A 20,916-nucleotide genomic window follows, 5' to 3' on the forward strand; every position below is an offset into this window, starting at 1 on the left:
CTCGACCCGCTCCCCCCTTTGCCCGAGGCTCCGCCTTCACGAAGGGATCTATCCTGGGAGGGCGGGAAGGCTGCCCGCGGCACCCTCCGGACCCGAGCGGCGCACCGGGAGCCGGGAGTGCGGGGGAAGTGGCAGAACGTTGTCTGCAGCGTTTTCCTGCGGTGCCGGGGCGGACGAGGTGAAGCTGCGCAGGGGAAGCAGAGACCGAAGCGGGGGTTTGGGATGACGTGTTGGGGATGGACTGGGGGACACCCGCCGCTCTGGCGTCGGGATCCGTTTGGAATGGCTGTCAGAGTGTCCCTCCAGCTCGTTTACCTCTGCTGGAATGGGATGTACCAGCGGAGGAAAAGGGATACCCATCGGTACTTTCAGAGTGGAGGAGTCACGTTTTCTTGTTCTCAGGGCTTTGCATTTGAATTTTCATAGATCGTGGGTTCTCTTTTCTTAGAAAGGGGGAAGGCACCTTTCCCTCTTGTGGCCTCAAGCTCTGATCATCTGTGGAGCAGCCCTTCAGACTTTTAATTTATCCATGATCCCCAAAAATGTGATGCCCCAGACTAGATCTGATATTTGGCACAGAATCATCAAAGAGACCCTTCCTGAATTATTTATGTACAAGAGGGAAAGGTTACTAGAGACGAAGGATAGTCCACTTACTGTAATTACTAGTTTCAAATGAGTGAAAATGTTTAGGAGCGAGAATACTACAGGAGGGTAGAACTGCTCTGCTCAGTGTTGTTTTCCATGAGTCTAATGCAAGAGTCAGAGTTTGCGATATGCAAGTAAATTTTAAATTCTCTAATTCTCTCTTTAAATTCTCTCTGGCATCTGAACCATGTTTGTGTTTTCATTGTGTCTTCTTTGCGTTCCTTGCACAGAGATGGAATGTGCCTTTTAGATCCCTGCTCACATATGAAGTGGCGTTTGAGACTTTTCAGAAAATCCAGAAGGGAATTACAATGTTTACAAAACTTATACAGCCTATTAGTGTCACTAGTATAACAGTATTTGGATAGGGTCAGTGATAGGGTCAGTCCCACTGTCTTACTGTGTTTTTTTGAGCTACTGTCATTTTCTAGCTTTGAAGTGGTGTTTTGTCTTATAATTGTATGAGTGTAGTCAAGTGGTTGGCTCGAAATGGGTTATAAAAATAGCTGTAATTTCCCACATTCTCTGTATGTGATATTAGTGGAAATTTTGGCAGAAAGAGCCAAGCAATTTTTCTTACTCAATTACTGAGTCTTGTTAAAAAACACGTCACAAGTACCCCTGTAATTTTTTTGTCATGCTCTCTTATTGCTGCTTGGTTGTTCTTTGCTGAATAAAGAAGTGGAAGTGCAGAGACTTAATTGAGGTTTTGGGGCCTCTTGATGCTTTCTCTTATAAACAAGTGCTGTTGCCCCATCATTTGACTTCAGGACTGTGGTTGGTTAGCCTTCCTCAGTAGCCAGAGGTACACCCAGCCATTCACTCCCTCTCTTCAATAAGATGAAGGAGAAAATAGGATAGAAAGCTTGTGGCTCAGGATGAGACAGGAATGTTGCTTACCAGTTACCACTGTGGCTGTAGGGTAGACATCTCCTCTGCCATGGAGCACCTCCTCTCCCTCCTTCTCTTTTTCTCCCTTCCTTTACCTGTCTGGCATTTTTGTCCTTTCCTAAGTACACTTCCACCATCCTGGCTGCTGCCTTCACTGTGCCCTACAGCGTGTCCCTCACTGCAGCAGCTGGGCACCTGCACCCAATACAACCTGGAGATGCCTGTTGTTAGTCACTCCACATAACTTAAAAGTTAACTTTTTGATTAATAAATAGCATTCTAGTTGACTTTGCCTGGCATGTTCTTATTCCTCTTTGGTACTGCTGTATGTTGTATCTTTAGATTTATGTCCAACTGCAGTACTGCAAGTTAAAATAGACTTTTAACATTTTACCTTTTATCTACAGAAGCCTTGTCTGTAAGGGCTTTTTTTCAGCACTCAAAATGGAACCTTCAAAAGAAATGAGCAGTTAGGGGTGGTATTGCCAACTGAAAATTGGGAAGTGGGAAAATACAGTTGTTGAAGTGAATAAGGTTGTTTATGTAAGGAAGAATCATAGACTGGTTTAGGTTGAAAGGGACCTTAAAGATGATCTAGTCCCAACCCACCTGCTGTGGGCAGGGAGGCCTTCTAGATCAGTTGCTCAGGGCCCATTCCAGCCTGGCCTTGAGCACTTCCAGGAATGGGACATCCCCAACTTCTCTGAACAACCTGTTCCAGTGTCTCACCACCCTAATAGTAAAGAATTTTTTCCTAATATCTGATCTGAACCTGACCTCTTTAAAGCCACTCCCTCTTGTCCTATGCCTTTCTAAAAAGCCCCTCTCCATATTTCTTATAGCCCCCCTTTAGGTACTGGAAGGTGCTATAAGGTCTCCCTAGAGCCTTCTCCTCTCCAAACTGAACAACCCCAACTCTCTCAGCCTGTCTTTTTAGGAAAGGTTCTCCATCCCTCTGCTCATCTTCATGGTTCTCCTCCAGACTCACTCCAGCAGGTCCCCATCCTCCCTGTGTTGGGACTACAGAGCTGGACACAGCACTGCAGGTAGGGTCTCACAAGGTCCCTAGGCCTGCTGCCTACTCTGCTTTTGATCCAAAGAATTGTCTGTGAGCACACATGGCCAGCTCAGGTCAAGATTCTCATCCACCAACACCCCTAAGTCCTTTTCCCCAGAGCTTCTCTCCATCCAGCCTGTATTTGTGCTTGGGATTGTCCTGCCCAGCTGCAGGACCTTGCACTTGGCCTTGTTGAACTTTGTGAGGTTCACACAGGCCCTTTCAGGCCTGTCACATTCTTTAAGGATATCTGTTCAAGGACCTTTTATAGTGTGAAAATGGGATAGTAAGAAGGTGTGAAATCCAGGAACAAAGCATACAGGGACACAAACCCATAGGGAGGTGGTGGTGAGAACCAAACTTGGCCACTGACTGATGAGGGGGTATGAGAATGTTCTTTCCAGCAACTTTATCTCACTAGGAGGAAATTAGAATAAAAAAATATACAGACACACACCTAAGAAAACAGAAGTGGAGACAATGAGAGTGTCAAGTGTGTGCCTGCACAAGTGACCTTCTGCCTCTTTGACCAGAGTGCAAATTTTGACATCCTATAACAATTTATGCCTGTCAGATTTTAAGTAAAGATGTCTTAAATGTTTCCAGCTCTAGCAGTGATATGCACTTTTGGAATGTAGCTGCTGGCACTCAGGAGTTAAATGTAGAAGATCTATGTTAGATGATTTAAGTTCAATGCGATGTATGACCTTCAATTTCTAAAAAGAAAGTTGTGCTTTTGACAAAAAAATAAACAATTGAAGTTTCTTCTGTTTAAGTAAAATAAGCTATCACACAGTGCTACTTAAACTTACATTTCTGGTGTTTTGTGTTTGTGAGTGTCTGGGCTAAAGCATAAGGTGACTTGAAAAAGAAACCAATTGTCCATGTTCTGTTTCAGACTGAGGAAATTAGTAGGATCATATTGAATTTTAAAATCTAAATTAGTAGTTTACTGTGGTTTTAAGTGAAAATACATAGCCATGTTTAACTTTTGTTCTGAAAAAAATGTGTTGAAATCTCTTATCAGAGTTTGCAGATGTTCTTTACTGGTGCTTTCATTTCTGTAGTAAGGGCATTCATGTAGGTTGTCCTCACCCTCCCTGTTTTCACAACAGTTAATTTACTTAGTTTGTTGTAGTTGATATTTCTGAAAGAACATCATAATCTGTCTTCCTTCTTGACTTCCAAAGTTGTGTTTTACTTTGTGAAAACCTTTTGCTGTCCCTGCAGAACAACTGGAGGATCTGGTGGTCTGTTCGTATCTGCTAATGGATCAGGAATTCTACTATTGCAATGTGTTTTTGTTGTTAGCTTCATTTAAATCAATAGATTTGGCTAATGTTACTCTTCTTTCTTTTCTGGCAGCCGATTTATTTTGCACATTCCAAGTGAAGAGAGAGACAATGCAATCAGAGTGTGTTTTCAGATTGAACTGGCCCATTGGTTTTATTTGGATTTCTACATGCAAAACACACCAGGATTACCTCAGTGTGGGATAAGAGACTTTGCTAAAGCTGATATCCTTTTTATTACTGTGATTGTTTTCTGTCTCAGTGGTAAAGTGCAAACTGAATGTCGTTAACAATATTTCATAGAAGGAAATCATCAGTTCAAGTGTTAGTGATTAAAAATTAGTATTACTAGGTATGTGATCTCACCTGTTCATTGCTTCCATAATTTTGTGGCACTCAAAAGAGATGTCTCTCAGACTGCTAGAGAAATAATTTCTGATCTTTGAGGATTTTTCCTCATAGTTGCACTTTGGCATGCTAGGTAGGTTTCAAGGATGAGCTGTTGGAGCTCTTCTGATTGAACTCCTTAGTTTAATTGATTTTCAAGTAAATAGTGACACAAATATTAACATAGCTGAAGGTGGTATGTGCTCCCCCATGGGCAATAGTTTGTATTTTTTGAAAGTTTCTTTTCATAGGGGAGAGGATGCATTTTTACTGAATTCATATGATTGTCCCCTGCTTTTTTCATTGCTTGCAGAGGCTGCTGGAATGTATACTAGTTCGGAATTATAGAAAAATTTGTGGCTTTCATCCAGCGAGGGCTTTAGTTTTAATGTTTTTGCATATGTTTTTCATATGGGTTTTGGAATATTGCTTCTGACTTTCAGGATAATATTATGTATGGTTTCATTTACTTATCTGTTTGATAATATAGATTTACTTTGAAACACTGCAGCTTTTATTTTGACAACAAACTGTAAAAATATGATCATATTCTCTTGGCTGATATTATGCAGTTATTTTTTATTAATTTTATGCATGTTTTTAGTTATTATTGTATTTTTCAGACCAACAAAATTCTTCAAGTAATTGCAAGCAGTGCAGAAAAAACACAGTGTAAGAGATGTTATATGTTCCTTACATCTGTCCCTCTCTAGTTCACATTTGCCAGAAATATTAATTCTGCTGCAGTATCATATTTCTAAGTACTCTGCTTTTTTATCAGTATTACAATATTTTTATGGTAGTAATCACATATATAATATGTAACATTAATACTTTTATTAAGGACTTGTAGATTTGCTCTCAAAATTTTTGAGTTATGTAAAGGTTGTTCATGCTTTCTCTGCATGAGTTTTGGTGAAGTATATTAGAATTTAGATTTCTGCAACTTGATACCATTAAAAATATTTTTTTTTTGCATAGTAAATACTGAAGTACAGATTCTGTACCATAGTCACAAATGATGGTGGGAAAAAATTGTCCCCACTTACTTAAAGCACAAGATTTTTGTCTGTCTTGCTCACTTCAAAATGAAGAAAATGTGCTTAAGAATAATATATATTCAAAATAACTCTTGTGTGGATACTATTTTTTTAAATTAGGGAACACTTTAAGTTAGGGAAGATTGTCCTTCAAACAAGCAGCCTTGTGTCATCTTTTTTCCTGTCACTTATTTGTTTGTTTGTTTGTTTAAATTGGCTTGCATTGGAGTTGCCAAATTACTTGATGCTTTCTGACCTTGAGTGTTTAATACTGAATTATTCATAACATTTTTTTTTACTTCCAAGAGAATATATCTTAAAAGCATTTACGGGAGGGAGTGTGTTTATTTTAAGTGTTGAGTCTTTGTGTGATTTGGAACTAGATACTTACATTTATCTTCCTTAACATCTTGCTGTACTCTTCAATCACTGCCCTTTTTTACTGCCTCAAGGTGAAGATGTACAAAAGGTTTTAGATGAGTGGAAAGAATACAAAATGGGAGTGCCAACCTATGGTGCAATTATTCTTGACGAGACACTTGAAAATGTGAGTATCGAAATAGTTGTGAGGCACTAGAGGGAAGGATGGCATATGCTGGCAGAAGTAATTTTTTGGTTGTTTGTGTTTTTCTTCTGGAGAAATTTAGATTCACTGTCAGTTTTGCAAAGATCTGACAGTTACTTGACACAGTTAACTGTGTACAGAAATATAATATGTGAGACAGTAAACACACTTCTGCTTGCTTTCCTTCCCAGTTTTGGGTCTTTTTTTCATTCTGAGCTACAGGAGCCCATAAAAAAGTCTCAGTTCTTGCTAAAACACAACAAACCTAATGAGTTCCTTCTCTCAGGCTACAATATCCTTTTGGAGAACCAGGGGGTGGTGGAGAGAAAACATTTTAGAGAAATTGGTGAGAAACCTGTCTGCTTGACAGTTGCATTCCCTTGTATTTTGTAGGTTCTTTTGGTTCAGGGCTATTTAGCAAAGTCTGGCTGGGGATTTCCAAAAGGCAAAGTAAATAAAGAAGAGGCTCCTCATGACTGTGCTGCTAGAGAGGTAAGTTATATCTAATTCCTTTAAATTTAAACTAAAGAAGTGAAATCTTGCTGAGATCAGGATATGTGTGTTAGATGAGAAAACATTTTACTTAGGAATCCTTTGTTGCAATCAGGTAAATAAATACTCTGTTCCTGCAGTCATCTTCTGCTGTACTTTCTGGTGCTTTTCTGAGTTCCAGAGTGATAATCAAGGTTGAAGTTTTGCGTTTCAAATTGGTTTTCACTAATGTGCTAAATTAAGTTAGTACTATTTTTAAGATTCTCTGCTGAGCTGTGAATTTACTTTTAAGTATTATTTCTGTTGCTGGGGAAATCTTATGTACTTCATGGCTTTTGGAATATAAATTTCAAGGCTTACCATAACTGTAAAAATGTAGAAGAATTGGAATTTAGCCTGTGTACACTCGACTGTAAAAAGAGGATAAGGAGTTAAGTTGGATATTGTAGAATTTTATGTAAAAATTGTGAAGAACTTTACTTTTTTATTTTTCAGTGTTGCAAGAACAAGAATCAATGTATGTGGCAAATAAAATCTGAAAAATAAAATAATCTGTGGTATTTATTGCTCCTGGAGACCTAGATATGTAGTGAAGCTGTGTATTAAAAATGCCCTGTAAAAGAATATTACTTGTACAAACTCAGTGTTTGTTTGACATAATACATCTAGAGTTTTTGAGAGAGAACATTAAGGTGAGGGAAAGTATTATGATGCATTTAGTGTTGTTTACAGTTGGACTGAATCAGTATCTAGGAAATTATGGATTTTTCTTGTTTTAAATATACCCGTCAAAGATGGACTAGGCATAACTGCTTCAGGAAGGAGTGACACAAAGTATGCCTTCCTCTTTACTTCAAATTATGCTAGCAAAAGCATTAAAGTGGGCACAGTTATATTGGAAAAAAAATTTTTGATGGTATTTTTAATTTGAAGAATTGATTTAGATGTCACTGGTGAACAGCACTGTTGCTGTGACCTTCCTTCCGTCAAGTTAGATTGTCATTGTGGATAAACTGACATATTCTTCAAGGCTTATATGTGGCCAGGAATAGGGATGTCTGTAATATCTGAAGTAAATCTTTTAACTGCTTTCACTGAAGTCAGCACATATCTAAAACCATAACCTGCACCTGTGTGAGATCTGATTGAAGAGGTCTTCATTTCACAGTGCCTGCACAGTTCAGTAGTATTTCAAAAATTGATGAGAACTAAACCATACTAAGTGGATTATTCCCTTGTTAAAAGAAGTTTTTCAATGAATTCATTTATATCATCTGGAAATATCATTTAGGAAAGGAAAATATTGGTGTTAGAAGTGAGAGTAAGTATAGAGGAACAGTCTGTCTTAATAGAAACAGTATGTGGTGGGGTCTTTTGTTTGTTTTTCCCAAAAATTTTGGTGTTCTTCATGTAGTTAGATGGGAAGATGGCTTGCTTTTTATTTTTATGTAGGAGGGGAGGTGCTAATTTGAAGAGTAACTGATCAATTATTTGCTTTGTATTAAATGCTTCATGTTTTTTTCTTATTTGTCTTTACTTTTCTCTGCATTTTCAAAAATGGAACTTAGAAATATTTTGCTGATACCAATATTTAAATTGGTATTTTGCATAACATATTTTGAGTATTGTCTGCTGTTCTCATTTTATATGGAGTTACCTGGATGGGGGTTGAGAACAGGTTTTAGTGAAGTTCCTGTTCCTATTTCTAATTCTGAACCTAGTTTTTTAAAAATTTAAGGAGAACTTCTGCCTCTGGACTCTTGGCAGTGGGGCTTAGCAGCCCTGGAGTTAATACCCAATTCTATGAGTGTCTGTTCATATGCATATTCCACTGTCTGGGCAGAAATATTTTGCATAGTGGTATTAATCCTTTATGTTTTCTGAGTAGTTGTATGTCCTGTGGAGATTTTGAGGACAAGGAAGTTTCTAAAAATGAGTATTTTCTTAGCAAGCTTAGAGGCATGATCCGATTTAAGCTATCAGGTGTGTTTGAAATTATTCTTTTTATGTTATAAATGCTGTCAAAAGTAAATATTCCTAAGTAAGACTTTGAGCAACATGATCTGAAAAATGTGCCTGCCTGTGGCCGGGGGTTGGCAGAGATGACCTTTTAAGGCCGCTTGAAACACTAACTATTCTGTGAATCTATGATCCTTCACTGCAAGGCCATAAAATACTGAAACAAGATGTTCTTTCAAAATATCATTGTCTTTCTAGTAATCTGAAGATTACTAGACATGCTTTTTTTTTTCCCTTTTTTTTTTTTTTTTTTTCCCTGTAGAGGAACTGACCATACAGGATTACATATTGAGGGTAAAAAGTTCTTAAAGCAGAAGGATTGTGAAAAAGAGGAAGAATCGAGGTGCAAGTAAACCTTGATAGAATTTGAAGATGTCTTTACTTCCAAAATACCAGTTTTTGCTGTGAATAAGATTTCCATGCATCCAGCAGCATGGAGGAGTAGCTAGAGAATTCCCCATAAATATTAATAAATTGCTACGTGAAGATGTAATAGAGTTGTTTCAACTTTCATTACAAGTCTACTGTCTTAGAGAGATATGAAGTACATACGATCTTACATATTTTTTCTATTTTTGAGCATACATCTCTGTGCAAAGGCTTGTTTTTTCCAGAAGCTTTCATGGATAAACATGATGGATAACATATGCAAAAAACAGTCATTTCTTCCCTTATGATAATAGGTTGTGAAAGGGTAATTCTGAATATGCACACACTAATTTAATTTGTATGCTTCTCAGGTGTTTGAAGAAACTGGGTTTGACATAAAAGATTATATCTGCAAAGAAGACTATATTGAGCTGCGAATTAATGATCAGTTAGCACGGCTGTACATCATTCCAGGAGTTCCCAAGAACACAAAATTCAACCCCAAAACTAGAAGGGAAATTCGGGTATGTGTTATCTTGTTTGAATCTATAGGAACCTTGTGGAGCTTGATTTTTAAAGCCAAGAGCCTGTAAAATAATTAAACTGCCAAGCACAATGAATACCTTAAATATTAGATGCCAGTGGCATCTGTGCACTATACGGTCATGTCAACTTCTTGCAGTTTAACTGCAAGGACTGATATTGACCATCTGTCTGACATCTCCATTCATCATGAGAACAACATCAGAGCATGCTGTCAAACTATAATTTTCTCCTTCTTTTCTTATATGTGGTGTATGTGTTAATCATTTCATGTTATTCCTACTTACAGGTGCATATATAACTATATGTTCTTCTCAAGGTGTAATTGTTAGTTGGTGATATGCAAAATCCTACATATGAGAAGGAGAAACTAAGAATTGTGTTTTCTCTTTCATGGCTAATACCATCCCTATTTAAGGAAGAGTATATTTTAGGAGGAGGTTGGGAAGGGGACAAAGAATGAGAACTATTTTGGATGGTTTGTGTACCTTTATGCCTTTAAAAGATATTGGGAAAGGGAAAGGCAAAGGCTCAGGTAGTAGATTTGTTGGAAACTTTGGTCCTGATATCTATGATCTTTGAAGTTGGAATATTTTTCTTGTATGGCAATTCAGTTTAAAACAACTCTCCCTACAATTCCATGCAGATGTTGCCACTGAACAGGGCATCCATCTTTCTAAACATGAAAAGGTACTTGCAGTTGACTGGACAGGACTTAATTTCTTGTGTTAGAGACCTGTTTTTCAAAAACAAAGTAAGATGAAATTTGAGGGTTTTTCCAAAAATACAGTAAATATCCCCCTTTGTGGAACAGTGACTATCTGCGTGGGAATGATGAAGAGTTCTGTAAAAGACAGAGTTTTGAAGCATTGTCTTCACCTGATCTAGTACAACCGGGAGTGTTTTGTATTCCCTGTGGAAACCCATAGGAAACTTGTTTAGTTTGTAACTTATTTTCATAGTGTACATCTTATCTGGACCTGGGGTTTTGGGGTTAGATTCTGCAGTAGGAAGTCCCATGTGGGTTCTTCTACAATGACTGTAGTCAGAATTTCTGATTTCCTTCCCCATTGTGCAAAGTATACACTTTTAATAGTTAAAACTGTAGTGTATAAACTGTAACACAGATCCTATCCTTTACCCATGTTTTTTTCTTTTATAACAAAACCTGAAACTTACTCCCAAAGTAAATACCCTTTTTTCTGATAATTTTTGAACTAGTATTGGTGGTCTAGGATTGACGGCATTTTGAGTAAAATAGTAAGAAGGTTTTAAATTCTCTTACGCAAAATTTAGTTGCTGATTAATACCTTTCATATTTTAGGTGTGATGTCTTGCAATGAGTACATGCTGTAACATCTGCTACTCTGTAGTGGCAGTTAGAAGAATGCCCCCATTGTTAATTAACTTTTTGTGAAAAACGCTGTTGTGGCCCATTAATTTAAGTCTTCTGTGGTAATTTTTTAATTAAGGGAAATAATTGTGACCGATACATTTGTAACATTCTGTAAGGTTACAATAGTGTGTATCTTTATTTTATTTCTTCTTTTTCTAGAATATTGAGTGGTTTTCCATCGACAAATTACCGTGCCACAGAAATGACATGACCCCGAAGTCCAAGCTGGGTTTGGCACCTAACAAATTTTTTATGGCTATTCCCTTCATCAGGTAAGTTTGAGATGAAGCAAATGGTAGGTCAGGGGGTCTTTCAGACAACTTTAATTCTTTGGATTTGTTTTAGTTAGTAGATCTTGTTGTACTTCTTGCTCACAGACCATTGAGGGAATGGATTTCCCGAAGGAATGGAGATTCCTCAGATAGTGACAATGGTTTTTCATCTGCAGGAAGTACACTCTGTAAGCCCAACTTGGAAAAAGCTAGGTAAGAACCAGGTCAGTTTAACACCTCTATATCCTTTCTATAAAACATTGGTCGTACAAAGCTGCTTGTCCTTTCTCATGAGAATTCATGTTCCTGTAATAAAATGGGTTAATAAAAAAAATAAAAGTGTGGGCTTATGTCCTAAGTCTGTACATAGGATGAGAACTTAATTAATATTGTGATACACGTGTCAGAACTGAGATAATTTCTTGAATCTTGTTTATGGGAATCAAAAAACCCAGAAGCTAAAACAAGTTTCACTGCTTCAAGTTCAATGGTTTTGGCACTTCCACAGAGGAAAAATAGGACTCTCTAAACTAGGACTGTAAAGTACTGTCAGAAATAGCTAGCTAGACAAAACCTGTGGGCATCAGAAGAGAGACAAGTGCTGCTGGCTTTAGATTCAGCTCAGTGAAAAGTGATAGAGCAAACTTTAAAACCTCTAGTCCCTAAGAGAAAGCTCCAATAATTTATGTCAGGTCAGCACCAACACCGAGAACAGCAAGACAAATGTTAATGTGGACCTGGCCTGTGGTCTGTGGAGAACACGCGTTTTCTACCAACAGGCACAATAAAGTTGGGTAAGTGGACTGAGCATTGGTAGAGTTTCCATAGTAGGTTACTTGAGCTTGTCTTCCAGATTGTTCTCAAAAAGCAGAAAATTCTTTCATATTTGTCTTCTGCTGTCAGTAAGTGTGAAGTTGTGTTGTAAATTCTTTGTTCTCCTGTACTAGATCCAAACTTCGCTGTAGTCAGCAGGTGTTTACAGATGGCTTTTCAGGAGAGCAGTGCACCCACAAGCCAAAACAGCCACAGAAGCCATATAATAATGCTGAGGTGTCTGAAGTTTTGAAAATAAAGGTAGGTTGTTTCTTAGGCAAACATATGCATCTGGACTATTTAAAACAGATGTCTTTGTTCATAAGGGTTCCTCTCTAGAATGAAAATAGCGAATTTTATCACTACAGAATGCAAAAATCAGAAACATAGGCTGGGGAGATACTCTTGGAAATTCTCAGATTTGTCTCACATTAGAGGTAGTGGGTATCAGGTACTAGTTGTGTTGTTTCAGGTTTAGATAGTAATTACTACTTGCCTTTTTGGTGTCTTCCATGCACTATTTTGAAATATTTTGGGTACCCCTAATATATATGGGTGCATGGGAACTCACTGAACTGAATTTATTGTGTAATAGTTCTCTAATAGTGCAAGAGAGACTGAGTAACTGCAGCTGACTCTGTAACTTGAGTGTATGTTTGGTTAATTTCAGTGTGCTTCAGTTTGTCTAAAAAAGAAACTCTACATGTTTTGAAGTTATTTGGAGGGAAGTTGTAGCTAGTAATTATGAAGTGTCAGTGCAAAGATGTTCAATGGTGCCATTTAAACTCTTCTCTCTACTTATTTTGGACTTAATGGCAGAATCAGAGCTTGAGGAACAATGGCAGAAAGCAATATCAAGACACTTCCAGCCAAAAGAAGCGAACAAATGGAGTCTACAGTCAAGCAGTTAAGCAAAACCATACCTTGGTAAGAAATGTGCAGTAGCTGTCTCATTAGCAGGTTCCAGTAATGCCTGACAGACATCCAGGCCAATGTCCTGCTGAAAGAAAATAAAGTGCATATATCTCAAAAGTATATTTGATCAGAGTATTTGACATGTATTTGTAGATATATGACATTTCTTACCTTGTGTGCATATACATCTGTAGACAGGCATATTAAATTTCAAAGTTTGCATTTGGAAGTAAGTCATTTTAGCTGTTGGAAATTTGTCAGTTTTTTTCAGTACGCAATCCTGCAGCTTTCCAGGTTCCTGTCATGTAATAGCCTACTGTAATGTGTAGTAATAACTCAGTGTAGTACATGTCTTATTTGATCATGTATGATGTATTATTGTAAGCATCATGGGGTTTTGCTATGCAACACTTAGATAGAAAGGGGTAATGCATATGCTTATTATTTCCCTTCTCTCTAGCAAAAATATAGAGATGCATGCTTGGCTTGGACATCAGAATCTCATATAATTTTTTAATTACAGAGTAGAACTGCAACAGTTTGTAAATTCCAGTATGATATTCCTGGCTTGTTACTTTCCCCTTTCCCTTACTAATTGTATTTTTCCCCACAGTTCTGCTGGCTGGGAGAAGGCTCACTTCCTTTTTTTAATAGAATATGTTTTTGTTTCCTTGTTCTTTATGGCTCTTCAGTTCTACTTTGTTGTGTCTTGTGCAACAGTGAGCCCCAGTTCTCTATGCAGTTCAGTTGGCCTGTCCAGCCTTTAGTTTTTCTTATTTGCAGGCTTTAAGCTAGATTCTTCCCTTTCTGACTTGCGATTATTGCTCTTTCTTTGTTATTCACTTAAACAGAAACTGTAAACTCTTATCCTGTAAAATTCTCACCGTAGCAAGAAATGGGTAATTTTATTTGAGACTGAGAGTAGAAGAATGAAAAGTCAAAGAACTGACTGCCCAGAAATTTGTATGGATATTAAAAAACTGCCACAGTGATCTGTAGGATCTTCATGGAAAAAAGTGGAACTGTTAATACTCTGCAGTTACTTCTCTTTACTTTTCTAAATACTTTCTATTTCTAGTTCATTTGCATTTTCATGATTGTCAGTCTTTTGAAATTTAAATATTTTGTGTACCATTGATAATGTTCTGATACAATTTGAAGGCCAGGGAACTCTTTGTTCGCAGAGAGAGCAAAGGGCCATGATTTTTTCCTGTATTTGTGTACTTACAGCAGCATACCTGGGGCTAAAACAACTCTTCCCTGGAGAGGGAAGTTCTAAGTTTGTGTCTCTAAAGCATGTTCATTTAGTTGGCAGTAGCAGCATATTTGCAAATACATTCCCCTTGCCTTTTTGGAGACAAGCCAGTTGAAGAGTGGACTTATGCGTGTGCACAACATCGTGTGCAAGACTCTTTCATCTTAAAACAGTTAGAAAGCACTCAAAATCTTCCCCTGAAGGCCTGCATTTTAAAAATGGTTTGTTGACTGTTAAAAAGGTTACATGCTTCTGAAAGACTTGCAGACGTGATGCATGCTTGCTAAAGTAACATGACAGAATTCATGCTGAGTTAAAAGTAAACTAATTCACACATGAGGAGGTGTGTCAAAGCAAATATAACCAGTTTGCCTTTTAGCTGATGTTTAAACTACACTCCTAAGAATAGAATGCCATCTCTTTGTCAAGTGAGTAATGTATGGTTGTTCTCTTAACCAGAAATGTGAAAAAAAGCTTAATCCAAGAAGACTTCAAGATAACTTTGAAACAGGCAAGTGGTTGTTTTTGTTTGTATTTGATTTGGTTTGGTTTGGTTTTTTAAATGAAAAATACAGTCTTTCATGTTGATTTTGCAATTCTTCTCCTTAATTATTAAGACTATCTGATTATACCATGAGTAAAAAGTAACTGAAAGCTGGTTTAGGAAAATAGCATCTGAATCAATGCAGTGCTGGTAATTGAGTGTTGGTTCAAGGCTTTATGTCCTGCTAGTAATAAGCTGCAGGAGAGTGGACACAGGTCTTTACTTACTTCTCAGAAAATAGTGTCATATTTCTTTCCTCCTTATTAAAAAATGACTTGCAAAGACTATTATGTGGGTAAAACTGGCCACTGGAAGTGTTCTCAGATTGCAGTGACTTTTAAGATTTATTCTAACCACTATATAACTTGTAAATATTGTTGTTTGAGTTATCTTCTTCTGTTTATGACCAAAGATGCAGGTTTAGTTATAAATATTAGTTGAATATAAGATTGAGGTATGGCTTTGTATTGTTATTGACACGTTTATTGCTAACTACCTGTTTAAAATTTGTTTCGTGTTTTTTCTCTTAAAGCAGAAGCAGCATATGAGATGTGTTGCTCCAGTGAAGACCCACTGCCAGAACATGTAGAGGGACATTCTATGGCATGCAATGGTCATTACAAATTCGTTTTTTCATCAAGAGCTTTCTTGAGTTTCAAGTTCGACCATGATGCCATAATGAAAAGTTTTGACCTCTGACAGTAAACTTAATAGGAATAAATCAGACTTGCCTGTTGCAACTGAGGGGGTTTCTTATCCAGCCTTACTCTTTCTCAGGAGTTTTTTTGTTTTGTTTTGTTCATTTGTTTTTAAATGCAATGCAGGGACTGACTGGTGGTTTGGAAGGGTTTGTTCTCTTTGCGGTATGGGAGTGGCATAGTCAAGTGTTGCACTTTAAATGCAGTATAGCCTTTGTCCACAGAAGTACCTTTCCAGTGTTCAGTTCATGTGTTCCTAGCTGTGCATTAGAGGGCATTCATTTAACTTGTGTTTCATTTTTGGTGGGTTTTTTTCATTTTTTATTTTAAGTTCCTGTGTGTTTTGTAGCATGTCATTGACTTTTTTTTAACTGTTGGAGTATACCAGCTTGCTAAACTTTTAACTGCTCGGATGTAAATTATTGGACTTTAGTTGTTATTTTGTAGTAAATTGCAATATTACGCAGTGGCAATGAAACTAATTCTCAGAGGACTCCACTTGTCCTAGTGATTTTGACACCAAGTTGCACATTTCAAACCTAGCCTCAGCCTGTCATCCTTTCTCTGTACTGATTGCTTGCTCAAAATACCTTCTCTCCTTTACTCTGATAGTTTCTGTTGGCTGGCAATCACTAGTACTTGGAGTCAAATCTGTTAACATGTTGACTTCTTGTACCTACTCTTCCTTGGTCTTCAGTAATCATACACAAACTGAGTAGAAGTTAGCCCTTCAAAGTGTCCAACTCTTATGCACTGTCCCCAGCTGCATGAGAAGAAGTGACAAAGTTCTGTGTTACCCTAGTTGCAGCTGCTTTCAAAAGATGAAAAGCTGAAACTTTGTCTGTGAGAGGTTACTTGTGTAGAATTTATACTGAATGTAAATAAGCCTCTGTAGATCTTGCTGAGGAGGAAGGCAGGTGCATGGATAATAGAGGCATTGTGTGACACTGAACAGCTTAATCAGGCTTCCAATAACTATTTCAAGGGTGTTCAGTATTGTATTCTGTACTGTTGTCCTCAGATCTCTTGTGTAGTGTATCTGCTCTGTATATATCCAGTAGTATTGAATTGCACTTGCAGTTAGCATTTAAATGATCTAGCCTCAGTCGATTTCAGCTACAGTGCTTTCTTGGGAAAAACATCAAAGATGGGGTGGGAGTGGAGGGGAGGAACAAAAAAACCAGTGAGAGTTGAGGTGATGAACTGTTACATCACCTTCAAGTTAATGGGTTTTGAGCATGTGCTTTGCAATTGATAGAAATGCACTGAAATAATCTGTCACAGCAGCTTGTGATAGCAAGCATGTATGTCCCAGATTTAAAAATGGACTTTTCTCTAGAATAGAGGTGATTAATTGGTAACTTCATAGGTTGAATGAACTACACCCTTGTAGTGTATGCTCATGCACTGAGTTTTTATGCAACTCATGCATCATCCAAAACCAAAATCCTAGTCTTCCTTCAACCACCCTACTTCACCTACCCTACCTGATCTGTTACCTAGTGCTTTTCCTCAGAAATAGCTTTAGAACTTTCTCCTGGTTTATTCACCTGCCCTGGCACCAGGTGATTTGGAACTCTAATGCTGTAATAATTTTGGCTGTGGGAGTGCTCAACTTCTGTATCAGTCAACAGGAGAAAGAGATTACAGCATTTCCTCCTTCTAGAGGACAAGAGTTCTGAGGGCCTTGTTTTTCAAGACCAAATTGTGAAATAGCTCAGTCTAGCTTTGACTCACATTTGTGTTTTGTTTGTTTTGGTTTGTTTTTTTTTAAAGTATCCAAAGGCCGTTCAAAGCAGTAAATGATACAGAAGAGTAATTGAGAAGGTGGGATAATGCTGGAGGAGGTTACGTTATTCAGCTTCAGATGAAAACTGATCTTTAGTTACTTCCTTAGTGCTTTTTTAGTTGATTTCCCAGTAAAAGTGCCTTTACTCATGGTGAGGCAGAAGTTTGTATTGGTATCCTGAGGCTGCTACTGCCTGTGGAGATGACAAGACTCTCCTATGGCATAATTAAATATCAGGCTGTGGAAATCTTTTTATAAATAAGTTGACTTTTCAGATAAGTTAGTTCATTAGTGCTCTGTGAAATAATGGGGATGTTGATGAAACAGTGAACTTCGAGCATCTGTCATGTGTTTGGGAAGTTCTGTCCCAGACAAGAGGAAGTCTTCAAAACATTGGAAGCATGTCCTATGAATAGGAGATGCTGGCTGCCCTCTGTTTACTGTGTCATTTTTTAATTCTTAGTGAAAGGTTGGTTCACAATAAGAGACACTGGTTGCTTCATTAAGCAACCCAAAGTGGGGCTTATACATGTCATGATTTTAGTAAATCTAGCCTTAATGTGAGTTGCAAATAAATGTGATAAATATGCAATAACTTACTTCTTTGTATAAGGGTACTGTTTCTTGTAGTAGCATTGCTTTCTGCTTTCTCAGTAAGGTTTCTAAAACTATGTAAGTGTGGAGGCATGTGATCTACCCCATGGGTTCCATCATGCCCTGCACTGTGAACATTTTGTTTACTTTCTTTGTGTTATTTCACCATCCTTTTATAATTGTATTTCTAAGTTTAGAAGTACTGTTTACATTATCTTCCGTAAAACAGTGAAGAAATAGCAAGTGAGATTTAGGTTTTCTTTCTGTGAGTTTTTACTTTATGGGAGCCAGACACAGAGAAACAAGTAACTGTTTGCATGTCAGACTCAAGAGCTGGTATCAAGATACTTGAAAAACAAATTAGTCAATTTGAGAATGCTTGCATGTAAGGGGTTATTAAGATTATGAATGGTCAGTCAATGTTTTTGCAGCTAAAGAACTTGTGGAATAAACAAACATTTAACAAACAAACCTACAGATGTGTGGTGCTGGGAATCTAGTATTAGTTTGCAGTTTCCTGGTACTACATAAACTCCCTGCTTTAGCATGAGGTTTTTAGCATCTCCTTCACAGAATGCTCTGTGTCCTGTCCACTTGAGTGACATGTTCTGTGCTGAAGTGCTACTAACTTCAACTCCTTGATGTACATCCATCATCCAGCTTTTGGAAGGAGCTGTGTCTTACATGGTTTGAAGTCTGGCAGCAGTGGTTATGGGAAGAAGAGAGGAAATAGCTTTATTTGTTGCACAATCAAAGTATTTTTTTTAACGCAATGTAAATTCTTTAGACCAAACTTCCATAAATAGTTTCTAATAAAATTTTGGGCCTAGTCTTTGTTCCAGGCTTCTGTGCTCTGCTCCAACCTTCCTGAATTAATTTGGTGATTTGCGAACAATACACTGTGTTTTACCTTGATCTACCTGTGGCTGTTATAGATGTAACAGTTCCTTTTAAAAATAAGGCAGGCTGTTCATCTGACTATTTCTAACATACTTGGTCTCAGATAAATTATTTTTTCCAACCTTTACTTGCTGTAGAAGATTTGCTTTTGCACTCATGTCATTCTGGTGTGAAGAGCAAGAGTCTACATTAAAAATCCAAGCTCTGATATCCTGTGGTGCAAGACAGCACTGCTGCTCCATGGGTGACTGGCTGCCCAGTTGTGGGGTTAGTGGGCTGCTTAATCCTCAGATACCTGGGTTTTTTTTATAAATTCTGAGCAACAGGTTTTTCTTCCAGATGTAAAGTCAGGTGCCTTCATGTTTTAAGTTTGGAGGTTATACTCTTAAATATGTTAGGAAGCTCATAATTATTGAGAATTGGTAGAATAGTCTCTCTTGATGATTTAATTTCTGTAAATAAACCAATTTTAATTCTTGCACTGTAAACATTAAATAATCTGGTGCTTATACATGACTTCATAATTTCAAATTGTTTTTGTTATTACAATATTTTAACTTTTGAAACAACCAAAATTATTTAAGATACGGTAAATTTCTACAAACTAACTGAAGGTGCTTTAACAGTAAATTAGACTTGGAAATGTCACTATTCTTCCATAATAAGTTTTTGTTCTTATGCATTTATAGGAATAGTGTAGTTCAAGAAAGTAGGCTAAATGCTAGTATTTGCACTGTTCTTAATCCTGTATGTAAGCACTGATAGATACAGTAGGATTTGTGCTGTGTGTGCATTTCATTTTCTCATGTAGATTATGAACTTAAAAGGAAGACTACATAGGTAGCAATTACAATGGCCATATTCAAGATGATAGAAGATCCCAGATTAGAAGTAGTACTATAAAGTTAAATGCTTGGGTTTTAACTTGTGTTTTCATTCAAAATGTTAAGTGAGACTTAACTTTTTATACAGATTCAGCTTTACAGAAGCCCTTATCTTTAAATTGTCTCAGCTCTGGGATGCTTCTCTTCAAGTCCTTCTTCAATTCTTGCAGGAAAAAAAAAGAAAGCTTCCTTTTAAGTAATTATTAACATTTCACAGAATACAGAATGTTTAAATTTGAATAGGCCTAAGAATTTTACTGAAAACTGAGTATTTTGTAATTTTTAAGCATTTATACTGTTGATCAGAAGAACTGACTTCTTGTTTCCAGTATGGCTTACAGTTCAGTACCTTTAAGAAAATGATTACAGCTCATGGAGCATTAATCATTTTTAAAAAAGGCATTTGTAGCTTTTTAAGAATACAGATCCTGCAAACACAGTTCTCTACAACACACTTCCTGCTGTGAGAAAAAAAACTTGGCAGATTATTTTAAGCATGTTTGATCAAAATTACTGAACTATGGAAATTAACCATTTGTATCTTACTGGTTGGGTACATAGTTTTGTTATGCAGAAAAAGTATGCAAAACTGCGTGATCAAGAGCTCTCAGCAAATACTTCTCATGCCTATACTTGCTACAGGATCCTTCAGTAAGGATGTCTGCAAGACACTACAATATGTGGAAGTTGTGCTTTATCCCTGAGGAGCAGTTTAGCTGCATTTGCAAGGCACTTTTAAACTTAAAAAGTGAAACAAGACTCTACAGAAGAAGGTGGGGGCTTGTCCATTAATTCTGGCATAATAATGCAGGATCCAGGCTGACTTGGGTATTGCTTCCAAAAAATAACATTTTTCAGGGCAGCATTGCATGCCTGGCAGAAAACAGGGAGCCAATGTTTTATTATATGGCTCATGCATGAAGGGTTATGTCTTCCTCCTCCTTTGTTTAAAGCTGAAGAACTTGATCTGTTTTCCTCGCTTTTATGTAAGTGGCACATCAGTGCTAATTAAGCAGAAAGTATGTACAGCTAATAAGGTTAAAATCATTACAGGTTTTATTAAATTTCCATTATGTTCTTTTGAAGAAAGTTTGCAGTAGTTAACCCTTGAATTGTATTAAGTAAAATCTGTAACTACCTGTAACATCTGCTGTACTGATGATTGTCATTTTGTTATGAACTGATTCAGAAACTGAAGCACACCATTTAAGAGACTATGACTAAGTTGACATTTTCTTCTATATTTTCTCTGTAAAATTAAATCACTTTATAAATAAACTTACTGAAGTATGAATATAAGGACTGCTGGTCATTGTGAAATGTAAAGCCTGTGCTGCTGCTACAGATTATTCTTTCACTGTAGAATGTTGAGGTGTTGTCTTAAGCCAGTCAGCAGCACTGATTATACATAATGCCAGGAAAACAAATATTATTTTTTAAGGTAAATAGCAAATGTGGATGAGGAGCCCATTCAACACAATGGAAAGAAAAAGAAAATAAAAAGGTGTTGGATGTACTGGAGAAAGGAAGTATGTGAACTTCAATCAGTGCTT

The 20,916-nt window shown here is 37.2% G+C and overlaps 1 protein-coding gene across 1 annotated transcript; it reads left to right on the plus strand.

Annotated features, from left to right (window-relative positions):
- The first annotated feature begins 236 nt into the window (after window positions 1-236).
- On the plus strand, window positions 237-20,657 carry DCP2 (decapping mRNA 2). The gene is made up of 11 exons (XM_029959930.1): window positions 237-362; window positions 4,899-4,947; window positions 5,768-5,862; window positions 6,274-6,372; window positions 9,132-9,284; window positions 10,859-10,971; window positions 11,077-11,184; window positions 11,919-12,045; window positions 12,604-12,711; window positions 14,414-14,465; window positions 15,031-20,657. The coding sequence occupies exons 1-11, from the start codon at window positions 237-239 to the stop codon at window positions 15,195-15,197; spliced, it is 1,197 nt and encodes a 398-aa protein (XP_029815790.1). The 3' UTR covers window positions 15,198-20,657.
- Window positions 20,658-20,916: the final 259 nt, after the last annotated feature.

The sequence above is a fragment of the Manacus vitellinus genome, unplaced genomic scaffold (genome assembly GCF_001715985.3).
Source record: "Manacus vitellinus isolate BGI_N305 unplaced genomic scaffold, ASM171598v3 scaffold_23_pilon, whole genome shotgun sequence".
Taxonomy (NCBI): domain Eukaryota; kingdom Metazoa; phylum Chordata; class Aves; order Passeriformes; family Pipridae; genus Manacus; species Manacus vitellinus.

Coding starts and splice junctions, on each gene's coding strand:
- DCP2 (XM_029959930.1), top strand. CDS start 237: ATGGACTGGGGGACACCCGCCGCTCTGGCGTCGGGATCCGTTTGGAAT. Junction 4,948..5,767: donor CAGTGCAGAAAAAACACAGT/GTAAGAGATGTT, acceptor TACTGCCTCAAG/GTGAAGATGTACAAAAGGTT. Junction 9,285..10,858: donor AAACTAGAAGGGAAATTCGG/GTATGTGTTATC, acceptor TTCTTTTTCTAG/AATATTGAGTGGTTTTCCAT.